Source organism: Perca fluviatilis, chromosome 15, assembly GCF_010015445.1.
Source record: "Perca fluviatilis chromosome 15, GENO_Pfluv_1.0, whole genome shotgun sequence".
Taxonomy (NCBI): Eukaryota; Metazoa; Chordata; class Actinopteri; order Perciformes; family Percidae; genus Perca; species Perca fluviatilis.
Window position 1 is genome coordinate 11,234,912 of NC_053126.1, and position 14,738 is coordinate 11,249,649.

General features: G+C 42.2%; 1 protein-coding gene across 3 annotated transcripts in view; it reads right to left on the reverse strand.

Annotated features, from left to right (window-relative positions):
- The window catches only part of LOC120574065 (septin-9-like), a 91,201-nt gene that overhangs the window by 62,391 nt on the left and 14,072 nt on the right, over positions 1 to 14,738 (reverse strand). Inside the window, exon 1 of one of the 3 annotated variants that reach the window (XM_039824105.1) lies at positions 13,947 to 14,059. The exons of 1 other annotated variant lie outside the window; for it this stretch is intronic. In XM_039824105.1, coding sequence (XP_039680039.1) covers positions 13,947 to 13,968 — 22 coding nt within the window. In that variant the 5' untranslated portion in view covers positions 13,969 to 14,059. Of the gene's footprint in view, positions 1 to 6,311; positions 6,533 to 13,946; positions 14,060 to 14,738 lie in introns of those variants that run through there. One more of the 3 variants, XM_039824103.1, reaches the window with a different exon arrangement.

Consider the following 14,738-nt stretch of genomic DNA (forward strand, 5'->3'; position numbering starts at 1 on the left):
TGCTATATCTGCAGACAAACTGTATCCCACACTACCTGAACACACATTAACTTTAACAGCATACTGAATAATCAATCACATTTATTGCACTATTGCCCTTAGCAATGTGTCCTCAAATGTTTGTTGTTGTAAATTCCTGTGTGTTAACTGCATGTGGCAATTTTGGCACTTCTTCATTACACCACTGAGAGAAAAAAATAGAAAGAAGGCAATAACAAAACCACTGTCAGTTAGTTTTAAATTGTGATTGTATATCCGTATAGTATGCATCTCTACCATCACAGACAGTTTTATCTGTCTCTGACACTAAGCTCTTTGTGTTGCTCATATGGAATAATGTAATTTAATTTGAGAAAACTGGCCTAATGTTTTTCCTGGAAGACATGGTTGTTTCTTTAAGTAGAAGAAATAAGCACAAGAATGACACTAGTAGTCACAACGAAGTTATATGTAAAATTCATTGGATGCAGTGGTAAATGCTTGAAATATCTTTAGTCAAAGGTGATACTTTCTTGCCAATAAGAACAGGAAATGAACCACAAATGGAGCAGATAATAATAATAATTACTGTAGCTATCCCTCCATCCATCCTTTAATGAACATTACTTGCACTGTTCACGGATGTGTGATGCTCAGCTTTTAAAAGAGCTTGAGCAATGGCCGGTTAGCTCAGTTGGTAGAGCGGGGGCACATATGTACAAGGTCCAGGGTTTGAGTCCGAACTGTGACAGTTTTCCTGCATGCCTTCCCCCCTCTCTCTCCCCTTTTATATCTTTAGCTTTCCTATCCAATAAAGGCAGAAATGCCCAAAATAAAATAAAATAAAAAAGCTTGAGCAGTGAAAGTCCGTATAATATGCAAAATCATATTTAAAGTGCCACAGACCACTTAAAACTGTGTTTTAAACGTGATTTTGATATAATGACCTCTTTGCCTGGGATTGTGCTAACTGTGTGGTGTGTGTGCCTGCTCTGTGGTGACAGAAGAGCCCAACACAGTGAAGTCCTCACAGACACAGTGGAGACAGAGGCCCTATCAGTTATGTTTCCATCTCTCTCTCTGTGTGTATGTGCGTGTGTGTGTGTGTGTGTGTGTGTGTGTGTGTGTGTGTGTGTGTGTGTGTGTGTGTGTGTGTGTGTGTGTTTAAACACAGCTGTAGAGTAAAGCAAACACAGCCTGGTCAGCCCTGATTGGAGCCAAACTCTGCCTCTGTTAACTGCATCCTGGGATGTCTGTATGTATGTGAATGAGGGTAGATAGGGAGGTCACACTCAAATATCTGTGTGTGTGTGTGTGTGTGTGTGTGAGTGATATCAAGGATAAAACCCTTTTAATGTCTCCAAGTTGTTGTATGCTGCTGCTGCTGCTGCTCTGAGGCGATAGCAGTGATCACAGCCCTTCCAACCAAGCTAAGATAATACTAATGAGCACCAATGTGAAACAAATGTCAACATTAGTCCTCTCTCTTTGTCTCTCTTTGTTAGCTCTCCTTACCTCTCTTTACCTCTCATTTAACCTGGCATTGAAACCCCCCATTAATCTTGAACTCCATTCTCAGCGATAAACTGTAAACTTGCTTGCTGACTGAACTTCCAAATAAGGAAGACATTGCAGCCAAGCATGATGTTTTTCAACTAACACACATTGAAACATGATTAAACTGCCAAAAAATCACATGATGATGCTACTCTGTTCTCCAGTGTAGCATTTACTGGATAAGCACCACATGGACATTCTCTACACCTCTCTGAGCGTGACAGTAGATGAGCTGGACGGGTCATCGAGATGTAGTACTGCATTTGTCTTGTAGAGGGAAACTCTGAGGGTCGCTACAGTAAAAGCAGGGATTCTGTTAAACTGCTAACTGAAAAACTGTGACTACTCTCACAAGCAGCCATCATACAACACATACTAAATATTCTGGTATACTGTGCTAGAGGCTGTAAGGAAATCAAACCCTGTTTTGATACTATTTACTGTAGTTTTTTAGCAAAAGCCATTTAATATATTTATAATATGTAATTTCTTTTCTCTATGGAGTAGTTTTCATTGTTATTGGAGTCCACCATTCAGCTAGGTTCAAATTGCCTTCACACACATGGAAACCAGGCATGTATGTAATAAAGTGTTTGCTCTTATTATTATTATTAATAAGTCATTTTTTTTATTTCATTACAAGCCTTACAGTTGAAGCACAATGGATTTGTCACAGAGGTTAACGCTGGATGTGATGGTTTCTGAGACAATTTTCTGAGTAATAACAAGAACCACTGTGGCCTAAAAAGGCTTTGCATGTCAAAATGTGCTTTGGACCACTGAAATAAGAGCATTTGGCCCCTAAATATAATCTGAAAGACCAACTCTCTTTCCTGGAGGTGTATATTACAGTTGTCAAACAAAGTTTCCATTCCCTGCAGAAAAACAACACTTTATTCTCAATGTACAAAAGAAAATCTTTCATCACAGGCTATTTGTTTTTAGCTGTAGCATGGAGCCTGTTGATAACTCTGGGGTCTTGCCTGGGATTGGCATCGGTGCAGGTTTCACGCCACATGTCCAACAGGGAGAAAAACAGCAAAGAGTAGCTTTAAAGCCTAACAAAGACCTACTCTGTTCGCTCTACCTCGGTGTGACCCTTGGTGCTTCGCAGCAGCTCTGATGCTGTTGGCGTCATTAGCAGGAAACCTGTCCTAGCTGGTGAGTATAGGGCATCCTGATAATCCTGATAAGTATGGAGACTCCTGAGGATGGCTATCATCAGCCTCTGTCAGGAGAAACTTCCTCCCTCTAGCACACAAGCTCTATCTGTGAGGCTACTCGTGGCGTTTGGTCACAAGACTGACCTCAAACTTGATTGGTTAAGATCAATAGCATATTAACCCCATACTTCTGTTCTTTGGCAAAAATAACAATTGCTCCTTAATTGCACAGTTTCAGTGTATTATGGGTTACAGAGCACCAACTGACTTAAAAAATCCAAAACCACAGTTAAGTGGCAGTTGGTCATAATAACTGTTTTCATTTCGAAAGGAGTTTAAGATTCTACCATGATCCCTCCTTAAATTTTTCACCATCACCATAAAGGATTTTTGTCCTTAAACAAAGTGGGTCTAATTTGGAAGAGATTGCTAAAATTGTCCGTTTTTTATTAAAGAGCGAGTAGTGTGGTGGGAACCTGGTTGCAAACTGGAATGACAATTTTTTTTTTTCATGTGGTCTTTTTGTAAATGATAATTAAAAAGCACATATGAAAAATCCATACACATGAACAAATACAAAGTCTATGAAACCAATAGCATCTCTAAACTGGAATCATAAAGCCGATAATCTTCAGTGCTTTCTATTCTATTTATCCATTAATACCTCCTAACCTGGAAATGACACTTTAAGCTTTATCCTATCATTGACTGTCAAAACTTGTTTTATTGTAATGAGTTGATGACTGCCATGCAAGATCTGTAAAGAGAGAGCCCGGCTGTGCTCAGATCCACTCCTCCACTGCCTACCGCGACATTGAAACCCACCACAGAAATCTGCTCCTGTGGAATTTCCTCTCACTGGACCAGTGAATGCCCTTACCATGCAGCTTACAGATACAGACAGAAAAAGAGGGAAAGGGATCAAATGAAAGAAAAAAAGACTAGCAGCAGTTGCAGTGTTTGGGTTCCATTGCTAAAAATAGGAATCAATATACAGTAGGCCTGAGCCAGATATCTGGTTCATGGGATATTACTGTCAACTACCTAATGTCTCACTCACTAATAGATGATATTTTTCAAATCAAGATCTTTTTAAATTTAAATGGAAACACAAGAGGCTGTTTGCAAGACAACAGACCTCTTTCAAGGAGCTATAAAAAAATGTACACTGTATAAATGTGTGTGTGTGCAGCGTGTGTGTGTGTGTGCACGCGTGTGTGTGTGTGTGTGTGTGTTCATTCTGCTGAGCAGAAAGCCCAGTGGCCTGGTCAATGATCTGTGTCAGCGTGTCAGTGTGTGAGGTTAAAGTCACAGCTGAGGTCATCAGCCTCGTGGGCAAGAAAATCCTGTCCTCTGTCTCTCTCAGACTCTCACTGGCGTCATCAGCAAAGGGCGTGACATGGTGAAACACACTGAGATGGCAAATAGACACATTGTTACAGGAAAAAAACGGCCTACTTTCATTCAGAAATCAACTGTATAGATTACAGTAGCAGTGGCTTGCACGAACAAGTGTCACATTACAGCATATCATTAATGTTTTCTGTGGTGCTTTTCAAGAGCTCTAATAATCCAACAAGCATATGGTGTGAATGTATTTGCATGCACATATTTCACAACATTCAAAATGTAATCAGATGACAGACACATCTGTGAGCATTGAGGTTTGTCAGCAAATTGATACCCTACAGTGTTAAATGATAAACAAGCATATTCACACCATGCACTTATAGATCAAATTAAGAGAGCACAACATGCAGCCATAGAAAATGATACAAAATCATCAGCTTTCATCATCATGTACTATACATAGATGTAATATACTGCACTTAATAGGCACAGCTTTATTGCCAAACACACGAGTAGTTCAAAAATCCTACAACTGTAACCTGACCTACTGTATATATTACCCAGACGATGTATTTGTTGCGGCTACATACATGCTAAAACATAGTGCTACAGTAGTACAAGTAGAGAAGAATCATTAAGTCAGTGAACCGACTCATTAATGTCCACTATACAACATCAGTCAAACGATTGCTAACATTAGCCACCATAAGCTACTAGTCATACCAGACCAAGTAAGGCTTTAGCAGCAAAACACCCTGAGTGTACTGCATGAAGAAAGGGTGTGTTTTCTTGCTTCTGATTTCAACTTCTCCTTCATAAGAGGAGTTATTTCTTCTTTTCAAAGTTACATAGTCTCACTTTAAGATTAGCTGTCATGACAAAAAGTAAACTAAAAGTACAAACTGTTTTTTTGGGGGATGTGTCTAAGTGACATTTACTTGATTATGATATGGACACAGTGATAAGGCCAGTGTGGCATAATGAAAGTAACTATTTTAATATGAGTGAAGGTTTCTTTTTACAGATTATAATAATACATTTTAATGGAACATCCTTGACTGCAAAACACCAGTTGATTCTTGCCTTTTCAAAAGTAGTTTTATTAAATATTTTAAAATGTCTAATCTTGATAAAGCTAATCTGTTGCTGTTAGGCGAGAACTTTACTTTCCAACCCTGATTGTTATCGACTTGTTGGCTGATAGGACTCACACCACGCTGTATCTGTGCTATGCTGTCCTCCCTGAGCCACACAAGGCCATACATCATGGTGCATGGTGGTGACACAAAGGTATTACCAACCACTCAGCCCAACCAAGGGCAACACACACCACTGACAATCACAACAGTGACCTATTATGTTGGTGTTACACATGAGCGAGGGATGTCTGAAAGCATGACTTCCAGCCACATGGTTATCGCACACTTTTTTCGCCCCTGGTGCCTCTCTTTTCTGAATGCCACTTATCTTTCTGCTCTGTTGCACTGTGTAAGCCACAGGTTTAAATACCTAAAGACAAGGAGAGAGATTCACAATACATACCACAAGCAAACTGGTGTTGACAGAGGAGCAGCTCTGGACAAGTGTGGATGCGTTTCCTAATGGCTATGTGTTTGTGAGAGACAGGAGACAGATAGATAGACAGCCAGGTTGGGGATAGGTGTCGGCCTGTCAGCCCACCACCCACCCTCCTCACATCCACCAGCAGCCAGGCCAAGGGGAGAGGGGCTGAGGATGGGAGAGGGGCTGAGGATGGATGAGCTGCTGAGAGAGGAAAAGGGGAAGCACAGCCGTTGGATGAAGAGGTGGAGGAGGAGGAAGAGTGGGAGGAGAGGGATGACAGCGGGAATCTGCGGGCCAGGGGCAGAGAGATGAAAAGGAGAAGAGGGAACAGAGAGGGGAGGAGTGCCAGGTGTTCCCCTCACAGCCGTATGGTCAGTTGCTGTCTCCAGCTGCTGCGTCTTCTGAATGCACAGTTTCTCTCTGACACATCTCAGAATCAGATACACGACATCCACAACAAACACACACTCATGTATCTCAACAAACGATGAAGAGCAGTAAAAAGAAACACTTTTAGCATGATTTCCCTTTCAAAACACAACAGCTCTCCGCAAACTCTCTCTGTTTCTTCCAGATCCGATTAGTTCCAATCAAACATGTGGAAACCATCTATAGTGTCCTCATGGCAGGGTTAAAGAGTGTCTCGCTAGAAGAAGAAAAGCGGTGGAGCAGCAGAGCTCAAGAGAGACAGTAACTAACCTTCAAAGTCTGATATGATCCCTTCCAAGTGAGCGTTGACAGTGGAATCAGACATGTTTGGGAAGAAAGTGTGTATGTGCGGGGGTATATAATGCGAGAGAGAGGGAGCAGGGTTCCCTTTCCCAAGCAAGGAAAAGTCTTCCTGAGGCGCAGTCCCGCTTTTAAACAAATCCCAAATTAGGAGCCTGTGCAAGAGAGAGGAGGGGAGGAAAGAAAAAAAAGAGTAGCAGCTCACTGATCCAAACCCTCTCTCTATCTCTCCCCTCTTTCTTAAAGCAGCAACTTATTTTTCTCTTCTACTCCTTCTGAACTTCCAGAGCTTGGAATGAGCGAGCGATGACAACCCCCACCCTCCCTCTCTCCCTCTCTCTCTAGCTCACTGTCTTCCCTCCCCCCTTTTCTCCTTCCCTCCATGTCTCCCTCCCCTTCTGCAGCCGTCCTCTCAGACTGGTTCCTTTCTGTGAAAGCTCTTATTTTTGACTGGGCTGGTCAAATGATATGCATGTTCCATTCAAACACACGTCCTGTATGCTCCATCCCATAACTAACACACTCCGGGCAACTGATGAAACACTATATAGCTATAACTGAGATTCTTTAAAATCCTTACTCTGTTGATTATGCCAACATTAGCATCCTAAAAGCACATGAATCAGCACACTCGCTTAAAGTCACATAGAAAAATAAATCTCCATTTAAACATATCTTACAGTGGATGAAGTAAAAGGATCACAGCAGATAGATAAATAAATCCAGAGTGAAGACAGAATCACACTATAGACTAATATGGTCAAGACAAACTCAGGCAGGCAGTTAGATCGTCTGACATGCTCAGTTGCTCTGTCGGCAGACATCAATAAATACGTAGCCAAATTACTTAATGACCATGTGAATGAGCATCTGTGTGTGGGGGTGGAGTGGGAAGGGAGGACAGGGGCGATGGTCAGTGTGTGTGTGTGTGTGTGTGTGTGTGTGTGTGTGTGTGTGTGTGTGTGTGTGTGTGTGTGTGTGTGTGTGTGTGTGTGTGTAAGCATGTGCTTTGGAAAAGAAGTAAGATGAATGTGGCAGTTGGGGGATGTCATTATCTGTATGTGTGTACTTTATGTTTGTATCTGTCTGTACTGTATGTGTATTTCTGCGTCTGGATGTGTTGTTCAATGAATGCATGTCAAGATGAACTTGTCTTGGTAAAGATGATGACGCACAAGCTCTTCTTACTTCTAAAACAATTCTGAGCAAAACATAAAAACAGCTGTCTCAATGTCATCACTTTCATTCTCCCTCTCTGAGAAAAGTAGAGTTACCCAGCAGTCTGACAGATTCAAGATTCAAGATTTAAAATCCTTTATTAATCCCACAATGGGGAAATTCACACTTCACAGCAGCAAGGGATAGGAGGAAAATTACAAGACAGATAAACAAACAATAAATAAATATAATTAAAGAGAATAAATATTAGTCAGACAGTGAGAAGTTGCCCTGGGACAACTAAAACATATTCATCCTTTACCAGCCACATGCCAGTAGCAATGAACCTGTTGCTGGCCTCTTTGTCAAAATGAATCAATAAACAATAAACAGTAGCAGTAGCAGCGTGTGTATATGATGGGACTCTCTTCTGACAAAGCACATAACTCTCTTTTCAAACTGCAAAGATATACTGCTTCCAAAATAAGAGCAGCTTTGGAAGCTTGGAAAGTCAGCAACACCTGAGGCAAATAGGAGAAGATCATTTCTATATGATAGAATGTAGAGAGATATGGAAAATGATTTGTATATGAGTGGTAATAAAGAGAAGCGACAGAAACCTGAATAGTTGTTCCATGTGTAATTTATCATAAAGTATTTGGGACTAAAATCTTGCATGTCTGGCAAACTTACCGCCAATTTGTTTGCTTACATTGGAATCAAAGTTTGCGTTTTCTGTTGATTTAGGCATGTTTGCAAATCATAAACACAGTTTGTGTGTGAGTGCACAAACACACACTAACACACAGATTTGAAAACTAATATGAGGCTTTACTGTACTAAAACTTGCAATCTGCGCTTAATCTTACACCACATTTCCCTGCAATTGAACCATGCAAAGAATGTAACCCACAATATGTGTGAGAAAACTCTGTAATTGTCACTCAATATTTCTGGCTAACTGTGCCTGGAATTTGTAAAAGCCAGGTCAGGTAAGAAACTTTTCAAGTAGCTGGCTGAGATGCCAAATACTAAGGGCACTTAGGATGGTCATCCTACTCATCCAATTGGCCCATCTAGATATACATACACTATCTTATACTTGTTTCTATGAGGTAGCTGACTCTGTGTCACCTTCTCCAGCAGGGGTCAGTGTTGCTCCTATAAATAAAACCTGTCGCTATGGGCAACAGTTTTAGTGGTAGCAGTTTCACTGGCATACAGTAATGTGATCTGGAAATAGATAAAAATGGAGACATGAGGAGAATCCTGCTCCGGACACACCCTCAACTCACACAGTGTGTCCTGCCTAAAACATGTGTGTGTCAGATTCCTCCACTCCCTGGCACACACTCATATTCACACTAAGATGCATGTGTAGACACACAAACAGATTTGTGTGCAGCAGATGCATGCAAAAATATGAACATGCATGCACTCAGCCCAGCACCCAACCCTTTCACAGAAACACACACAAACATAAAAAAAGCACACTTCCTTCCACTGCATATCTTTGCAAGTCCCAGCCTGCCCAGACAGCGCTAATTCAATCTGCTGTAACAACTGTCACACCGAGAGAAGACTATGATGTTTTTCACCCTGATCTGTGATGCAGCATGCAATGCTCTGAAAAGCTGTTTGATTCTGCCATATACAGAAAAAATGCCTCGGATACAGTAGCTACTGCAATGGCCTAAATGTTTGCATGACTGTGAAAGGTTATACAAGGTCATGTTGATACCATATATTTCAGTGCTTGATATCTTTAGCTTCTTATGGTGTGAATTCCACCACACTGACTCTTATTTCTGGGAAACCTAATTGCTGCGTCCTGATGCTCAAAGACCAAGTTCTACTTTGTCATCACCAATGTTAAACTGTGAGATATAGAAGTAATAGCATTAGGCCTAACAGTAGACATAAACATTATTATCCCAATAATTAATTCATCATGAGGAGACAGAGACTTTTGGATTCTGATTCTAAAATTAGTTTTGGCAATGGTATATAACTATAGTTTAAAAAAAAAGAGATGATCGTCCGTAAATAATGAATCTCTTGGGGCCTCAGGCTTCCTGTACATTAGTGTATTGTATGTATTTGAATAGGCAGCTGCTGGTGTTATGTTGCACTGCAGCCTACAGATGAAAAGAGACACAGACTGTCGCCTACTGCTTAAAGAAACACAGACCACCACCACCACACAAGTGGGTTCTGCCCTCCTGAGAGCTGAAAAAAGAGAGGAGCAGAATGGGAGGAGAAGAGGATAACTTCTATAAACAGATGACAAGCCGGCGTGGCAGTTGCTAGGGTAATGCCAGGGCAACAGCAGGTTACGAATGTCAGCAGTCGAGCTACGCATGCACAAAGACACCAACAGGCCCACATGCCTCGGCGCCAGTCTGCACCCTCCCGTGCGGACCGGCTTGTGCCAATGGACGGTAGTCCTGCGATCTCTGGAATCTGAGATGCAGCTCCAAGAAACAATTAAATAGTAACCAAACCCACACTGGGCATTGGGATGCAAGGATACAACCGGAACTGTTATATTCACGACTACAGCTATTTCAAATGCAACTTCTTACAACTTTTTAAAATACCAGATTCTGACTCACTATCAAAATGTAACCACTCTCTTGCAGCCTCTGCAGATTTAATAAATCAGTTTTTATTGTTAAGTGGGAGATGGTCAAGTCAATACTAATCTACCAAAATAAAGCACTTATGTAGATGACAAGTTTATAAAAACAGGTTTTCAGCAGATGATATAAAAAAGAATAATGTCACAATAATAAGTCCCTATGTGTAAAAATGTATGTTTTTGTGAAGAAAATAAACCATTTAGTAACATTATATCCGTTGAAAGTTGTGTGTTACAGGAATTGCAAGCATTCCCCAGCCAGTTTTATAGTGTGAATAATGAGCCGTGTTTCATTTCAAGTCATGTCAGGTTTAGACAGTCATTGTTATTTCAAACATTACCAATATCAGCTAGAGAGGAAACCCCAGGTTCCTGCTGAGTTCATCATTAAACAACAAATGCTTTGTTGGCCTCCATGTAGACAGCTCATCCATGAGTCAGGCTATGTCAAATGAGCCATCTGGATGAGGTTAAATCTGTGCGTGTTGAGCTTTGGTGAGTGTGTGCATTGATTGCGTGCGTTCATTTGTACGGGTGTATATTTTGGATGTGACTGGCTAGTTACCACTGCTCTGTTTACATGGCAACACCCATAATAAGCAACTGTACCTGGCTCAGGACATCAGAGGGGAGAGGAGGAGAGGAGGGTAAATGTGTGCCAGTTCTCTCCCCAGGCAGAGAGAGAACCCCCATTGCTTAAATGGAAACTAGCTGGAAGATTTGAGAAAGCAAGAAAGAAACAGAGAGACACAGAAAGAGAGCAGTGTTAGCATGACTTATGAAATCAGCAGCACTGGTAGTGTAAACATAACCAGAAAAGTGCCTGGCTTCCAGTACAGTACACTACAGTATAGTACTGTGCTCTCAGCTAAACGTGGCAATGAACGGCAAGAGAGAGCACTGCAGTGAGGATCACTGACTGTCCAGTATGTTCAAAAATGTTTGCAAACAAAAGATTTGCATAGCTGAAGCTGATTAGTGTACATATATAGCTGCAGGTCAGACAATTTCACAATATTACACACACACACACACACACACACACACACACACACACACACACGAAAACCCATCATGTGGCCCCAGAGCCCACATGCTGAAGTAGCTTCGCCTAAAGTATATGCACAGCTGTAGTGACAGCAGCTGCCCTTAACCAAATGTTAAACAGCAGCACCCAGCCAGGCTCTGCTAACTTTAATCAAATACTGCACCTGTTGGAAACATGGCACGACTGCACTGTACACACACACAGCTCACATGCTGGCATACCCCCTTGATTGCTCAGTGGTCTTTTTTGCAATGTGCCTGTGTGTGTGTGTGTGTGTGTGTGTGTGTGTGTGTGTGTGTGTGTGTGTGTGTGTGTGTGTGTGTGTGTGTGTGTGTGTGTGTGTGTGTGTGTGTGTGTGTGTGTGTGTGTTTTGACTGTCTGCACCCTATATACAGTCTATGGTCTGCACACATGCTTCTGCCTGCATGTGTGTGTCTTCCAACATGCATGGGATGGCTTGGTAAATAGAGAGAGCAGCTGTCCTCCATCACTGATGACTCTCAATAGGCCTCTCTCTGTCTCTCTGTCTCTCTGTCTCTCTCTCTGTCTCTCTGTCTCTCTGTCGCTCTGTCTCTCTCTCACCTCCGCCCTCTGCTCTCTCGACCGAGTAATAACACTGTTTTGTACGTCAACAAGCCAGCATTGTAAACGCCATCCTCGTTGCTCCTGCTGCACTCACATTGTTCTGCTCAGCACGTTGCCATGGCAACTCACCCAACAACACCAATCGTGAGGCAACATGGCCACAATTTCCTCTAGGCAATAACTTTTCTCTGTAAACCTATAGGGTGATATTCAAAACAGGCAGGCTGTGATAAACACGTGTTGTCTCGTGTGACTGTTCACAACTGAGAGAGGGAGACATTATGGTGAAGGTATTTTGGATTACTCAACTCAGCACCTCCACCTGGTGGGGGAAGCATATATTACATATCAAACAGCACAGATTCAAGATGACACGGCATCTTTCACTGAATTCATTAAAACCTTTGCATGAGGGTCAGCTAAGCTAGCCAAGGCTGCTAAGTCATGAGTCTGAGCTGACGGTGGCTGTGTCACAAAGACTTTCATGAAGCATCATCAGATGACCACGCTGTGACTGGAATGAATGGGGCACGTCAGCCCCTATGTCTGTGTGGCTGATGGACAGTTTCCGCTGAGAGCGTCATCAGTGTAGATTCATGTGGGAAGAAAACACAGGAAACAAAGGGAGCCTTGCATATCAGCATCAACAGCAAAGTGGGAGGAACGTTAGTGAGAAATGAACTGAATTAATTTGGCCATACCAATACATGTCCAAATATCTGAAATACAATTTTATTACATGTGAGCCTGTAGAAGCCAATATACCACAAGGAATTGATTCCTGTACTTTTTCACAGGCGGTACACACTCACACATAGAGGTCCCAGCCTTTAGACATACAATTCGACATACCTCCTGCTTGTATGTGCACACACGCATTAACATCAAACTGACCCAAAAGCACACTGAAATACACACTACACACTAGAAAGTATGAATGCATAAATACTCCAGTGAACATTCTGTCAAAAACATACACAAAGTATGTCCTGCTGAAGCCGTTACAACTCCCTGGAGGAAGCACCTGGAGACAAGAGGCCACAACGAGAGAGAGAGAGAGAGAGAGAAAAAAAAAAAAAAAAAAAAAAAAAGGGAGAGTGATACCTCCATCACACACACACTTGTCAATGATCTCACCTCCATCCAGTTTTCACACACCGTGTAGGTGCTACAAGCTATGCTGGGTCACACACAGACACACACACACACACACACACACACACACTCATAAAATACTATTAACAAGCAGACAGCATTGCCTCACTAATGACTTTAGCATAATGTTCAAGACACACACACACACAATCACACACACACACACACACACACACACACACACACACACACACACACACACACACACACACACAACACAGACAACGTCTTATCAATTCAATATTGTTTACAGCATCCAATGGTGAAAACAATGTCAGAGGGGCAGTTTGGAAAAAGTAAGGATTTTCATTTGCAAGTTAAGCTTACTCTTTGCTAGTGGACTGAAGCAGGGCTTTCTCCTGTTAGCTAAGGGAGGGACTGACTGATGGCCGACTCGGGATCAGAGCCACAAGGGACAAGAGTAGTACTGTTCAAACAGAGCTCTTTCCTGTTTTCACACCAAAGAAGAATGGGAGAATGCAGATGTACGGGAAAAAAAGAGAGAGAACATGTTTGAGAAATATCACTTCACCACAGAATGCTCAGAAAGTTTTTGTCCTGGAACGAATGTCTTGTGAATGTGAAAATGTGTAGATTGGCAGGGAATGGAAAAAAGTTGGCAAATGAGCGACAACCTGTAAAGACAAAAGTATTTAACTGGAAACAATGGGACAGAGAGGGGTGGAGATGGTGGACACAAACAGAGACAAAAAAGCGTGCAAACATAACAGGCACAGAACAGATAAAGACAGATACACCAAAATAGGTCCGCTAAGCTGCTACAGCTACAGAGACTGCTGCAGAGCTCCAGCTCCAAACCCCAAAGAAAACATGCAGTCAGCAAACAGGACAGAATGAGAGAATGGAAAATACCATAGAGGGGAAAATAGAGGAAGGCTGCTACAGAATAGACACCCCATCACAGTAAAAACACTGATTGAAGAACCTTAAACTACACTTTGTTTTTCATTCAGAATAGAAGCGTCTGGGTTGAGAGTTTCCGGAGAGTTTGTCTTACCTGAGAATTTGTCCCCCTCCATAACCAGATCACTCCCTCCACAGCCACATGTAGTGTCTGCTCTTTAACTCCACTCTCTTTCTCCCTCTCCCTCCCTCTCTCTCTCTCTCACTCTCTTTTTTTGGACTTCCCTTTCTCTCTTCCCTCTCTCTCTCCCTGTTCCTCTTCCTCCTCTTCTTACTCTCTCTTTTCTTTCAGGCTCTCTGTTCTCCCTCCCTCTCCCCAGTTTGATTCCTTCAGTGTGTCTTGCTAATGAATTCAGAATTACGACATCCCCATGTGCTTATCATATGTTGCATTCACAGCTCTCTCGCTTTCTTTCTCCTACCCTCCCTTTCCTCTGATGAGAGCAAAAGACTGAAGCAGCATTGTATCTTGAAAATAGAAACCATTAGCTCCGCCATGTGACATGGACAGGCTCCTTACAGACTAAAATAACCCGTTGGACTTGCAACCTCTTCCGTCAGCTTACTTATAATGTTCCTTGTGTGTGTGTGTGTTGTGTGTGTGTGTGTGTGTGTGTGTGTGTGTGCGTGCGTGCGTGTGTGCATGCACGTACGTGTGTGTGTGTGCGTGCGCGCATACGTGTGTGTGTGTGCGTGCGTGCGTGCATGCGCGTGCGTGTGTGTGTGTGTGTGTGTAGCTGTGATTCATTTGATCCCAGCAGCAATCATGTCAAGTTGGAGTGAAAGACATTCCCTGAACTACGTCTAGACTTCCTCATGATGAATCGGAAACAGCTCTGCCTTTGTAAACGTGTGGAAGGATGATAGTCTGTTGAAATAATACTGA